Source organism: Xenopus tropicalis, chromosome 1 (assembly GCF_000004195.4).
Source record: "Xenopus tropicalis strain Nigerian chromosome 1, UCB_Xtro_10.0, whole genome shotgun sequence".
NCBI classification, from domain to species: domain Eukaryota; kingdom Metazoa; phylum Chordata; class Amphibia; order Anura; family Pipidae; genus Xenopus; species Xenopus tropicalis.
The window spans coordinates 213,135,279-213,148,001 of record NC_030677.2 but is presented as its reverse complement, the minus strand read 5'-3'; the positions used below and the strand labels follow the sequence as shown (position 1 = coordinate 213,148,001).

Genomic DNA, 12,723 nt, shown 5'->3' with positions numbered 1-12,723 from the left:
GGGGATGTTGGGTAGGGGGTTCCTCACGGTGAGGGCAGTGAGGGTTGGGGAATGCCCTGCCGGGGGATGTTGGGTAGGGGGTTCCTCACGGTGAGGGCAGTGAGGGGGTTGGGGAATGCCCTGCCGGGGGATGTTGGGTAGGGGGTTCCTCACGGTGAGGGCAGTGAGGGGGTTGGGGAATGCCCTGCCGGGGGATGTTGGGTAGGGGGTTCCTCACGGTGAGGGCAGTGAGGGGGTTGGGGAATGCCCTGCCGGGGGATGTTGGGTAGGGGGTTCCTCACGGTGAGGGCAGTGAGGGGGTTGGGGAATGCCCTGCCGGGGGATGTTGGGTAGGGGGTTCCTCACGGTGAGGGCAGTGAGGGGGTTGGGGAATGCCCTGCCGGGGATGTTGGGTAGGGGGTTCCTCACGGTGAGGGCAGTGAGGGGGTTGGGGAATGCCCTGCCGGGGGGATGTTGGGTAGGGGGTTCCTCACGGTGAGGGCAGTGAGGGGGTTGGGGAATGCCCTGCCGGGGGATGTTGGGTAGGGGGTTCCTCACGGTGAGGGCAGTGAGGGGGTTGGGGAATGCCCTGCCGGGGGATGTTGGGTAGGGGGTTCCTCACGGTGAGGGCAGTGAGGAGGTTGGGGAATGCCCTGCCGGGGGATGTTGGGTAGGGGGTTCCTCACGGTGAGGGCAGTGAGGGGGTTGGGGAATGCCCTGCCGGGGGATGTTGGGTAGGGAGTTCCTCACGGTGAGGGCAGTGAGGGGGTTGGGGAATGCCCTGCCGGGGGATGTTGGGTAGGGGGTTCCTCACTTGAGGGCAGTGAGGGGGTTGGGGAATGCCCTGCCGGGGGATGTTGGGTAGGGGGTTCCTCACGGTGAGGGCAGTAAGGGGGTTGGGGAATGCCCTGCCGGGGGGTGTTGGGTAGGGGTTCCTCACAGTGAGGGCAGTGAGGAGGTTGGGGAATGCCCTGCCGGGGGATGTTGGGTAGGGGGTTCCTCACGGTGAGGGCAGTGAGGGGGTTGGGGAATACCCTGCCGGGGGATGTTGGGTAGGGGGTTTCTCACAGTGAGGGCAGTGAGGGGGTTGGGGAATGCCCTGCCGGGGGATGTTGGGTAGGGGGTTCCTCACGGTGAGGGCAGTGAGGGGGTTGGGGAATGCCCTGCCGGGGGATGTTGGGTAGGGGGTTTCTCACGGTGAGGGCAGTGAGGGGGTTGGGGAATGCCCTGCCGGGGGATGTTGGGTAGGGGGTTCCTCACGGTGAGGGGCAGTGAGGGGTTTGGGGAATGCCCTGCCGGGGGATGTTGGGTAGGGGGTTCCTCACGGTGAGGGCAGTGAGGGGGTTGGGGAATGCCCTGCCGGGGGATGTTGGGTAGGGGGTTCCTCACGGTGAGGGCAGTGAGGGGTTTGGGGAATGCCTGCCGGGGGATGTTGGGTAGGGGGTTCCTCACGGTGAGGGCAGTGAGGGAGGTTGGGGAATACCCTGCCGGGGGATGTTTGGGTAGGGGGTTTCTCACGGTGAGGGCAGTGAGGGGGTTGGGGAATGCCCTGCCGGGGGATGTTGGGTAGGGGGTTCCTCACGGTGAGGGCAGTGAGGGGGTTGGTGAATGCCCTGCCGGGGGATGTTGGGTAGGGGGTTCCTCATGGTGAGGGCAGTGAGGGGGTTGGGGAATACCCTGCCGGGGGATGTTGGGTAGGGGGTTTCTCACGGTGAGGGCAGTGAGGGGGTTGGGGAATGCCCTGCCGGGGGATGTTGGGTAGGTGGTTTTTCACGGTGAGGGCAGTGAGGGGGTTGGGGAATGCCCTGCCGGGGGATGTTGGGTAGGGGGTTCCTCACGGTGAGGGCAGTGAGGGGGTTGGGGAATGCCCTGCCGGGGGATGTTGGGTAGGGGGTTTCTCACGGTGAGGGCAGTGAGGGGGTTGGGGAATGCCCTGCCGGGGGATGTGGGTAGGGGGTTCCTCACGGTGAGGGCAGTAAGGGGGTTGGGGAATGCCCTGCCGGGGGGTGTTGGGTAGGGGGTTCCTCACAGTGAGGGCAGTGAGGAGGTTGGGGAATGCCCTGCCGGGGGATGTTGGGTAGGGGGTTCCTCACGGTGAGGGCAGTGAGGAGGTTGGGGAATGCCCTGCCGGGGGATGTTGGGTAGGGGGTTCCTCACGGTGAGGGCAGTGAGGGGGTTGGGGAATACCCTGCCGGGGGATGTTGGGTAGGGGGTTTCTCACAGTGAGGGCAGTGAGGGGGTTGGGGAATGCCCTGCCGGGGGATGTTGGGTAGGGGGTTCCTCACGGTGAGGGCAGTGAGGGGGTTGGGGAATGCCCTGCCGGGGGATGTTGGGTAGGGGGTTCCTCACGGTGAGGGCAGTGAGGGGTTTGGGGAATGCCCTACCGGGGGATGTTGGGTAGGGGGTTCCTCACGGTGAGGGCAGTGAGGGGGTTGGGGAATGCCCTGCCGGGGGATGTTGGGTAGGGGGTTCCTCACGGTGAGGGCAGTGAGGGAGGTTGGGGAATACCCTGCCGGGGGATGTTGGGTAGGGGGTTTCTCACGGTGAGGGCAGTGAGGGGGTTGGGGAATGCCCTGCCGGGGGATGTTGGGTAGGGGGTTCCTCACGGTGAGGGCAGTGAGGGGGTTGGGGAATGCCCTGCCGGGGGGTGTTGGGTGGGGGGTTTCTCACGGTGAGGGAAGTGAGGGGGTTGGGGAATGCCCTGCCGGGGGATGTTGGGTAGGGGGTTTCTCACGGTGAGGGCAGTGAGGGGGTTGGGGAATGCCCTGCCGGGGGATGTTGGGTAGGGGGTTCCTCACGGTGAGGGCAGTGAGGGGGTTGGGGAATACCCTGCCGGGGGATGTTGGGTAGGGGGTTTCTCACGGTGAGGGCAGTGAGGGGGTTGGGGAATGCCCTGCCGGGGGATGTTGGGTAGGTGGTTTTTAACGGTGAGGGCAGTGAGGGGGTTGGGGAATGCCCTGCCGGGGGATGTTGGGTAGGGGGTTCCTCACGGTGAGGGCAGTGAGGGGGTTGGGGAATGCCCTGCCGGGGGATGTTGGGTAGGGGGTTCCTCACAGTGAGGGGGTTGGGGAATGCCCTGCCGGGGGATGTTGGGTAGGGGGTTCCTCACAGTGAGGGCAGTGAGGGGGTTGGGGAATGCCCTGCCGGGGGATGTTGGGTAGGGGGTTCCTCACGATGAGGGCAGTGAGGGGGTTGGGGAATGCCCTGCCGGGGGATGTTGGGTAGGGGGTTCCTCACAGTGAGGGCAGTGAGGGGGTTGGGGAATGCCCTGCCGGGGGGTGTTGGGTAGGGGGTTCCTCACGGTGAGGGCAGTGAGGGGGTTGGGGAATGCCCTGCCGGGGGGTGTTCGGTAGGGGGTTCCTCACAGTGAGGGCAGTGAGGGGGTTGGGGAATGCCCTGCCGGGGGGTGTTGGGTAGGGGGTTCCTCACGGTGAGGGCAGTGAGGGGGTTGGGGAATGCCCTGCCGGGGGATGTTGGGTAGGGGGTTCCTCACGGTGAGGGCAGTGAGGGGGTTGGGGAATGCCCTGCCGGGGGATGTTGGGTAGGGGGTTCCTCACAGTGAGGGGGTTGGGGAATGCCCTGCCGGGGGATGTTGGGTAGGGGGTTCCTCACGGTGAGGGCAGTGAGGGGGTTGGGGAATGCCCTGCCGGGGGATGTTGGGTAGGGGGTTCCTCACAGTGAGGGCAGTGAGGGGGTTGGGGAATGCCCTGCCGGGGGATGTTGGGTAGGGGGTTCCTCACAGTGAGGGCAGTGAGGGGGTTGGGGAATGCCCTGCCGGGGGTGTTGGGTAGGGGGTTCCTCACGGTGAGGGCAGTGAGGGGGTTGGGGAATGCCCTGCCGGGGGATGTTGGGTAGGGGGTTCCTCACGGTGAGGGCAGTGAGGGGGTTGGGGAATGCCCTGCCGGGGGATGTTGGGTAGGGGGTTCCTCACGGTGAGGGCAGTGAGGGGGTTGGGGAATGCCCTGCCGGGGGATGTTGGGTAGGGGGTTCCTCACGGTGAGGGCAGTGAGGGGGTTGGGGAATGCCCTGCCGGGGGATGTTGGGTAGGGGGTTCCTCACGGTGAGGGCAGTGAGGGGGTTGGGGAATGCCCTGCCGGGGGATGTTGGGTAGGGGGTTCCTCACGGTGAGGGCAGTGAGGGGGTTGGGGAATGCCCTGCCGGGGGATGTTGGGTAGGGGGTTCCTCACGGTGAGGGCAGTGAGGTTGGGGAATGCCCTGCCGGGGGATGTTGGGTAGGGGGTTCCTCACGGTGAGGGCAGTGAGGGGGTTGGGGAATGCCCTGCCGGGGGATGTTGGGTAGGGGGTTCCTCACGGTGAGGGCAGTGAGGGGGTTGGGGAATGCCCTGCCGGGGGATGTTGGGTAGGGGGTTCCTCACGGTGAGGGCAGTGAGGGGGTTGGGGAATGCCCTGCCGGGGGATGTTGGGTAGGGGGTTCCTCACGGTGAGGGGCAGTGAGGGGGTTGGGGAATGCCCTGCCGGGAGGTGTTGGGTAGGGGGTTCCTCACGGTGAGGGCAGTGAGGGGGTTGGGGAATGCCCTGCCGGGGGATGTTGGGTAGGGGGTTTTCACGGTGAGGGCAGTGAGGGGGTTGGGGAATGCCCTGCCGGGGGGTGTTGGGTAGGGGGTTCCTCACGGTGAGGGCAGTGAGGGGGTTGGGGAATGCCCTGCCGGGGGATGTTGGGTAGGGGGTTTCTCACGGTGAGGGCAGTGAGGGGGTTGGGGAATGCCCTGCCGGGGGATGTTGGGTAGGGGGTTTCTCACGGTGAGGGCAGTGAGGGGGTTGGGGAATGCCCTGCCGGGGGATGTTGGGTAGGGGGTTTCTCACGGTGAGGGCAGTGAGGGGTTGGGGAATGCCCTGCCGGGGGATGTTGGGTAGGGGGTTTCTCACGGTGAGGGCAGTGAGGCGGTTGGGGAATGCCCTGCCGGGGGATGTTGGGTAGGGGGTTTCTCACGGTGAGGGCAGTGAGGGGGTTGGGGAATGCCCTGCCGGGGGATGTTGGGTAGGGGGTTCCTCACGGTGAGGGCAGTGAGGGAGGTTGGAGAATGCCCTGCCGGAGGATGTTGGGTAGGGGGTTCCTCACGGTGAGGGCAGTGAGGAGGTTGGGGAATGCCCTGCCGGAGGATGTTGGGTAGGGGGTTCCTCACGGTGAGGGCAGTGAGGAGGTTGGGGAATGCCCTGCCGGGGGATGTTGGGTAGGGGGTTCCTCACGGTGAGGGCAGTGAGGGGGTTGGGGAATGCCCTGCCGGGGGATGTTGGGTAGGGAGTTCCTCACGGTGAGGGCAGTGAGGGGGTTGGGGAATGCCCTGCCGGGGGATGTTGGGTAGGGGGTTCCTCACATTGAGGGCAGTGAGGGGGTTGGGGAATGCCCTGCCGGGGGATGTTGGGTAGGGGGTTCCTCACGGTGAGGGCAGTAAGGGGGTTGGGGAATGCCCTGCCGGGGGGTGTTGGGTAGGGGGTTCCTCACAGTGAGGGCAGTGAGGAGGTTGGGGAATGCCCTGCCGGGGGATGTTGGGTAGGGGGTTCCTCACGGTGAGGGCAGTGAGGAGGTTGGGGAATGCCCTGCCGGGGGATGTTGGGTAGGGGTTCCTCACGGTGAGGGCAGTGAGGGGGTTGGGGAATACCCTGCCGGGGGATGTTGGGTAGGGGGTTTCTCACAGTGAGGGCAGTGAGGGGGTTGGGGAATGCCCTGCCGGGGGATGTTGGGTAGGGGGTTCCTCACGGTGAGGGCAGTGAGGGGGTTGGGGAATGCCCTGCCGGGGGATGTTGGGTAGGGGGTTTCTCACGGTGAGGGCAGTGAGGGGGTTGGGGAATGCCCTGCCGGGGGATGTTGGGTAGGGGGTTCCTCACGGTGAGGGCAGTGAGGGGTTTGGGGAATGCCCTGCCGGGGGATGTTGGGTAGGGGGTTCCTCACGGTGAGGGCAGTGAGGGGGTTGGGGAATGCCCTGCCGGGGGATGTTGGGTAGGGGGTTCCTCACGGTGAGGGCAGTGAGGGGTTTGGGGAATGCCCTGCCGGGGGATGTTGGGTAGGGGGTTCCTCACGGTGAGGGCAGTGAGGGAGGTTGGGGAATACCCTGCCGGGGGATGTTGGGTAGGGGGTTTCTCACGGTGAGGGCAGTGAGGGGGTTGGGGAATGCCCTGCCGGGGGATGTTGGGTAGGGGGTTCCTCACGGTGAGGGCAGTGAGGGGGTTGGGGAATGCCCTGCCGGGGGGTGTTGGGTGGGGGGTTTCTCACGGTGAGGGCAGTGAGGGGGTTGGGGAATGCCCTGCCGGGGGATGTTGGGTAGGGGGTTTCTCACGGTGAGGGCAGTGAGGGGGTTGGGGAATGCCCTGCCGGGGGGATGTTGGGTAGGGGGTTCCTCACGGTGAGGGCAGTGAGGGGGTTGGGGAATGCCCTGCCGGGGGATGTTGGGTAGGGGGTTCCTCACGGTGAGGGCAGTGAGGGGGTTGGTGAATGCCCTGCCGGGGGATGTTGGGTAGGGGGTTCCTCACGGTGAGGGCAGTGAGGGGGTTGGGGAATGCCCTGCCGGGGGATGTTGGGTAGGGGGTTCCTCACGGTGAGGGCAGTGAGGGGGTTGGGGAATGCCCTGCCGGGGGATGTTGGGTAGGGGGTTCCTCACGGTGAGGGCAGTGAGGGGGTTGGGGAATGCCCTGCCGGGAGGTGTTGGGTAGGGGGTTCCTCACGGTGAGGGCAGTGAGGGGGTTGGGGAATGCCCTGCCGGGGGATGTTGGGTAGGGGGTTTTCACGGTGAGGGCAGTGAGGGGGTTGGGGAATGCCCTGCCGGGGGGTGTTGGGTAGGGGGTTCCTCACGGTGAGGGCAGTGAGGGGGTTGGGGAATGCCCTGCCGGGGGATGTTGGGTAGGGGGTTCCTCACGGTGAGGGCAGTGAGGGGGTTGGGGAATGCCCTGCCGGGGGATGTTGGGTAGGGGGTTCCTCACGGTGAGGGCAGTGAGGGAGGTTGGAGAAGGCCCTGCCGGAGGATGTTGGGTAGGGGGTTCCTCACGGTGAGGGCAGTGAGGAGGTTGGGGAATGCCCTGCCGGGGGATGTTGGGTAGGGGGTTCCTCACGGTGAGGGCAGTGAGGGGGTTGGGGAATGCCCTGCCGGGGGATGTTGGGTAGGGAGTTCCTCACGGTGAGGGCAGTGAGGGGGTTGGGGAATGCCCTGCCGGGGGATGTTGGGTAGGGGGTTCCTCACATTGAGGGCAGTGAGGGGGTTGGGGAATGCCCTGCCGGGGGATGTTGGGTAGGGGGTTCCTCACAGTGAGGGGGTTGGGGAATGCCCTGCCGGGGATGTTGGGTAGGGGGTTCCTCACAGTGAGGGCAGTGAGGGGGTTGGGGAATGCCCTGCTGGGGGATGTTGGGTAGGGGGTTCCTCACGGTGAGGGCAGTGAGGGGGTTGGGGAATGCCCTGCCGGGGGATGTTGGGTAGGGGGTTCCTCACGGTGAGGGCAGTGAGGGGGTTGGGGAATGCCCTGCCGGGGATGTTGGGTAGGGGGTTCCTCACAGTGAGGGGGTTGGGGAATGCCCTGCCGGGGGATGTTGGGTAGGGGGTTCCTCACAGTGAGGGCAGTGAGGGGGTTGGGGAATGCCCTGCCGGGGGATGTTGGGTAGGGGGTTCCTCACGGTGAGGGCAGTGAGGGGGTTGGGGAATGCCCTGCCGGGGGATGTTGGGTAGGGGGTTCCTCACGGTGAGGGCAGTGAGGGGGTTGGGGAATGCCCTGCCGGGGGTGTTGGGTAGGGGGTTCCTCACGGTGAGGGCAGTGAGGGGGTTGGGGAATGCCCTGCCGGGGGGTGTTGGGTAGGGGGTTCCTCACAGTGAGGGCAGTGAGGGGGTTGGGGAATGCCCTGCCGGGGGTGTTGGGTAGGGGGTTCCTCACGGTGAGGGCAGTGAGGGGGTTGGGGAATGCCCTGCCGGGGGATGTTGGGTAGGGGGTTCCTCACGGTGAGGGCAGTGAGGGGGTTGGGGAATGCCCTGCCGGGGGATGTTGGGTAGGGGGTTCCTCACAGTGAGGGGGTTGGGGAATGCCCTGCCAGGGGATGTTGGGTAGGGGGTTCCTCACGGTGAGGGCAGTGAGGGGGTTGGGGAATGCCCTGCCGGGGGATGTTGGGTAGGGGGTTCCTCACAGTGAGGGCAGTGAGGGGGTTGGGGAATGCCCTGCCGGGGGATGTTGGGTAGGGGGTTCCTCACAGTGAGGGCAGTGAGGGGTTGGGGAATGCCCTGCCGGGGGGTGTTGGGTAGGGGGTTCCTCACGGTGAGGGCAGTGAGGGGGTTGGGGAATGCCCTGCCGGGGGATGTTGGGTAGGGGGTTTCTCACGGTGAGGGCAGTGAGGGGGTTGGGGAATGCCCTGCCGGGGGATGTTGGGTAGGGGGTTCCTCACGGTGAGGGCAGTGAGGGGGTTGGGGAATGCCCTGCCGGGGGATGTTGGGTAGGGGGTTCCTCACGGTGAGGGCAGTGAGGGGGTTGGGGAATGCCCTGCCGGGGGATGTTGGGTAGGGGGTTCCTCACGGTGAGGGCAGTGAGGGGGTTGGGGAATGCCCTGCCGGGGGATGTTGGGTAGGGGGTTCCTCACGGTGAGGGCAGTGAGGGGGTTGGGGAATGCCCTGCCGGGGGATGTTGGGTAGGGGGTTCCTCACGGTGAGGGCAGTGAGGTTGGGGAATGCCCTGCCGGGGGATGTTGGGTAGGGGGTTCCTCACGGTGAGGGCAGTGAGGGGGTTGGGGAATGCCCTGCCGGGGGATGTTGGGTAGGGGGTTCCTCACGGTGAGGGCAGTGAGGGGGTTGGGGAATGCCCTGCCGGGGGATGTTGGGTAGGGGGTTCCTCACGGTGAGGGCAGTGAGGGGGTTGGGGAATGCCCTGCCGGGGGATGTTGGGTAGGGGGTTCCTCACGGTGAGGGCAGTGAGGGGGTTGGGGAATGCCCTGCCGGGAGGTGTTGGGTAGGGGGTTCCTCACGGTGAGGGCAGTGAGGGGGTTGGGGAATGCCCTGCCGGGGGATGTTGGGGTAGGGGGTTTTCACGGTGAGGGCAGTGAGGGGGTTGGGGAATGCCCTGCCGGGGGGTGTTGGGTAGGGGGTTCCTCACGGTGAGGGCAGTGAGGGGGTTGGGGAATGCCCTGCCGGGGGATGTTGGGTAGGGGGTTCCTCACGGTGAGGGCAGTGAGGGGGTTGGGGAATGCCCTGCCGGGGGATGTTGGGTAGGGGGTTCCTCACGGTGAGGGCAGTGAGGGAGGTTGGAGAATGCCCTGCCGGAGGATGTTGGGTAGGGGGTTCCTCACGGTGAGGGCAGTGAGGAGGTTGGGGAATGCCCTGCCGGGGGATGTTGGGTAGGGGGTTCCTCACGGTGAGGGCAGTGAGGGGGTTGGGGAATGCCCTGCCGGGGGATGTTGGGTAGGGAGTTCCTCACGGTGAGGGCAGTGAGGGGGTTGGGGAATGCCCTGCCGGGGGATGTTGGGTAGGGGGTTCCTCACATTGAGGGCAGTGAGGGGGTTGGGGAATGCCCTGCCGGGGGATGTTGGGTAGGGGGTTCCTCACGGTGAGGGCAGTAAGGGGGTTGGGGAATGCCCTGCCGGGGGGTGTTGGGTAGGGGGTTCCTCACAGTGAGGGCAGTGAGGAGGTTGGGGAATGCCCTGCCGGGGGATGTTGGGTAGGGGGTTCCTCACGGTGAGGGCAGTGAGGAGGTTGGGGAATGCCCTGCCGGGGGATGTTGGGTAGGGGGTTCCTCACGGTGAGGGCAGTGAGGGGGTTGGGGAATGCCCTGCCGGGGGATGTTGGGTAGGGGGTTCCTCACAGTGAGGGCAGTGAGGGGGTTGGGGAATGCCCTGCCGGGGGATGTTGGGTAGGGGGTTCCTCACGGTGAGGGCAGTGAGGGGGTTGGGGAATGCCCTGCCGGGGGATGTTGGGTAGGGGGTTTCTCACGGTGAGGGCAGTGAGGGGGTTGGGGAATGCCCTGCCGGGGGATGTTGGGTAGGGGGTTCCTCACGGTGAGGGCAGTTAGGGGTTTGGGGAATGCCCTGCCGGGGATGTTGGGTAGGGGGTTCCTCACGGTGAGGGCAGTGAGGGGGTTGGGGAATGCCCTGCCGGGGGATGTTGGGTAGGGGGTTCCTCACGGTGAGGGCAGTGAGGGGTTTGGGGAATGCCCTGCCGGGGGATGTTGGGTAGGGGGTTCCTCACGGTGAGGGCAGTGAGGGAGGTTGGGGAATACCCTGCCGGGGGATGTTGGGTAGGGGGTTTCTCACGGTGAGGGCAGTGAGGGGGTTGGGGAATGCCCTGCCGGGGGATGTTGGGTAGGGGGTTCCTCACGGTGAGGGCAGTGAGGGGGTTGGGGAATGCCCTGCCGGGGGGTGTTGGGTGGGGGGTTTCTCACGGTGAGGGCAGTGAGGGGGTTGGGGAATGCCCTGCCGGGGGATGTTGGGTAGGGGGTTTCTCACGGTGAGGGCAGTGAGGGGGTTGGGGAATGCCCTGCCGGGGGATGTTGGGTAGGGGGTTCCTCACGGTGAGGGCAGTGAGGGGGTTGGGGAATGCCCTGCCGGGGGATGTTGGGTAGGGGGTTCCTCACGGTGAGGGCAGTGAGGGGGTTGGTGAATGCCCTGCCGGGGGATGTTGGGTAGGGGGTTCCTCACGGTGAGGGCAGTGAGGGGGTTGGGGAATACCCTGCCGGGGGATGTTGGGTAGGGGGTTTCTCACGGTGAGGGCAGTGAGGGGGTTGGGGAATGCCCTGCCGGGGGATGTTGGGTAGGTGGTTTTTCACGGTGAGGGCAGTGAGGGGGTTGGGGAATGCCCTGCCGGGGGATGTTGGGTAGGGGGTTCCTCACGGTGAGGGCAGTGAGGGGGTTGGGGAATGCCCTGCCGGGGGATGTTGGGTAGGGGGTTTCTCACGGTGAGGGCAGTGAGGGGGTTGGGGAATGCCCTGCCGGGGGGTGTTGGGTGGGGGGTTTCTCACGGTGAGGGCAGTGAGGGGGTTGGGGAATGCCCTGCCGGGGATGTTGGGTAGGGGGTTTCTCACGGTGAGGGCAGTGAGGGGGTTGGGGAATGCCCTGCCGGGGGATGTTGGGTAGGGGGTTCCTCACGGTGAGGGCAGTGAGGGGGTTGGGGAATGCCCTGCCGGGGGATGTTGGGTAGGGGGTTCCTCACGGTGAGGGCAGTGAGGGGGTTGGTGAATGCCCTGCCGGGGGATGTTGGGTAGGGGGTTCCTCACGGTGAGGGCAGTGAGGGGGTTGGGGAATACCCTGCCGGGGGATGTTGGGTAGGGGGTTTCTCACGGTGAGGGCAGTGAGGGGGTTGGGGAATGCCCTGCCGGGGGATGTTGGGTAGGTGGTTTTTCACGGTGAGGGCAGTGAGGGGGTTGGGGAATGCCCTGCCGGGGGATGTTGGGTAGGGGGTTCCTCACGGTGAGGGCAGTGAGGGGGTTGGGGAATGCCCTGCCGGGGGATGTTGGGTAGGGGGTTTCTCACGGTGAGGGCAGTGAGGGGGTTGGGGAATGCCCTGCCGGGGGATGTTGGGTAGGGGGTTCCTCACGGTGAGGGCAGTGAGGGGGTTGGGGAATGCCCTGCCGGGGGATGTTGGGTAGGGGGTTCCTCACGATGAGGGCAGTGAGGGGGTTGGGGAATGCCCTGCCGGGGGATGTTGGGTAGGGGGTTCCTCACGGTGAGGGCAGTGAGGGGGTTGGGGAATGCCCTGCCGGGGGATGTTGGGTAGGTGGTTCCTCACGGTGAGGGCAGTGAGGGGGTTGGGGAATGCCCTGCCGGGGGATGTTGGGTAGGGGGTTCCCCAGGGTGAGGGCAGTGAGGGGGTTGGGGAATGCCCTGCCGGGGGATGTTGGGTAGGGGGTTCCTCACGGTGAGGGCAGTGAGGGGGTTGGGGAATGCCCTGCCGGGGGATGTTGGGTAGGGGGTTTCTCACGGTGAGGGCAGTGAGGGGGTTGGGGAATGCCCTGCCGGGGGATGTTGGGTAGGGGGTTCCTCACGGTGAGGGCAGTGAGGGGGTTGGGGAATGCCCTGCCGGGGGATGTTGGGTAGGGGGTTCCTCACGGTGAGGGCAGTGAGGGGGTTGGGGAATGCCCCTAGAGATGGGGTAATGGCAGATTCTGTTAATGCCTATAAGAGGGGCCTGGATGAGTTCTTGATCAATCAGAATACCCAAGGCTATTGTGATACTAATACCTACAGTTAGTACTAGTGGTTGTATTTATAGTTTATGTATGTGAGTGTATAGATTGGTAGGTGTGGGTTAGGTGTGCTGGGTTCACTTGGATGGGTTGAACTTGATGGACACTGGTCTTTTTTCAACCCTATGTAACTATGTAACTATAACTAACTTTGTTACTCTGTTCCCTAAGAAAATAGGGGGACAAATATTCAGTTTGGGTTAAAACTCACCGACTGGTCCGTAAGGGGCGGGAGCACAATCATCTTCTCCATGGTGTTCATTACTACTCGCCATAACTCCTTCAGCACTCGCTTCAGCACCGTCTTCTCACACACCGTGGCAAACAGGGTCAGACTGGTGGGAACCGCAGGGGGTTGGGGAGCAGGAAGGAGGCAGGGGGTTGGGCAGCAGGAGGGAGGCAGGGGGTTGGGCAGCAGGAGGGAGGCAGGGGGTTGGGCAGCAGGAGGGAGGCAGGGAGTTGGGGAGCAGGAGAGAGGCAGGGGGTTGGGGAGCAGGAGGGAGGCAGGGAGTTGGGGAGCAGGAGGGAGGCAGGGGGTTGGGGAGCAGGAGGGAGGCAGGGGGTTGGCGAGCAGGAGGGAGGCAG

General features: G+C 65.5%; 1 protein-coding gene across 1 annotated transcript in view; it reads right to left on the bottom strand.

The window, feature by feature from the left end:
• LOC116412604 (protein unc-13 homolog B-like) overlaps window positions 1–12,723 on the bottom strand; it is a 47,597-nt gene that overhangs the window by 29,431 nt on the left and 5,443 nt on the right. The window contains exon 5 of the mRNA XM_031906798.1: window positions 12,350–12,473. Coding sequence (XP_031762658.1) covers window positions 12,350–12,473 — 124 coding nt within the window. The remainder of the gene's footprint in view (window positions 1–12,349; window positions 12,474–12,723) is intronic.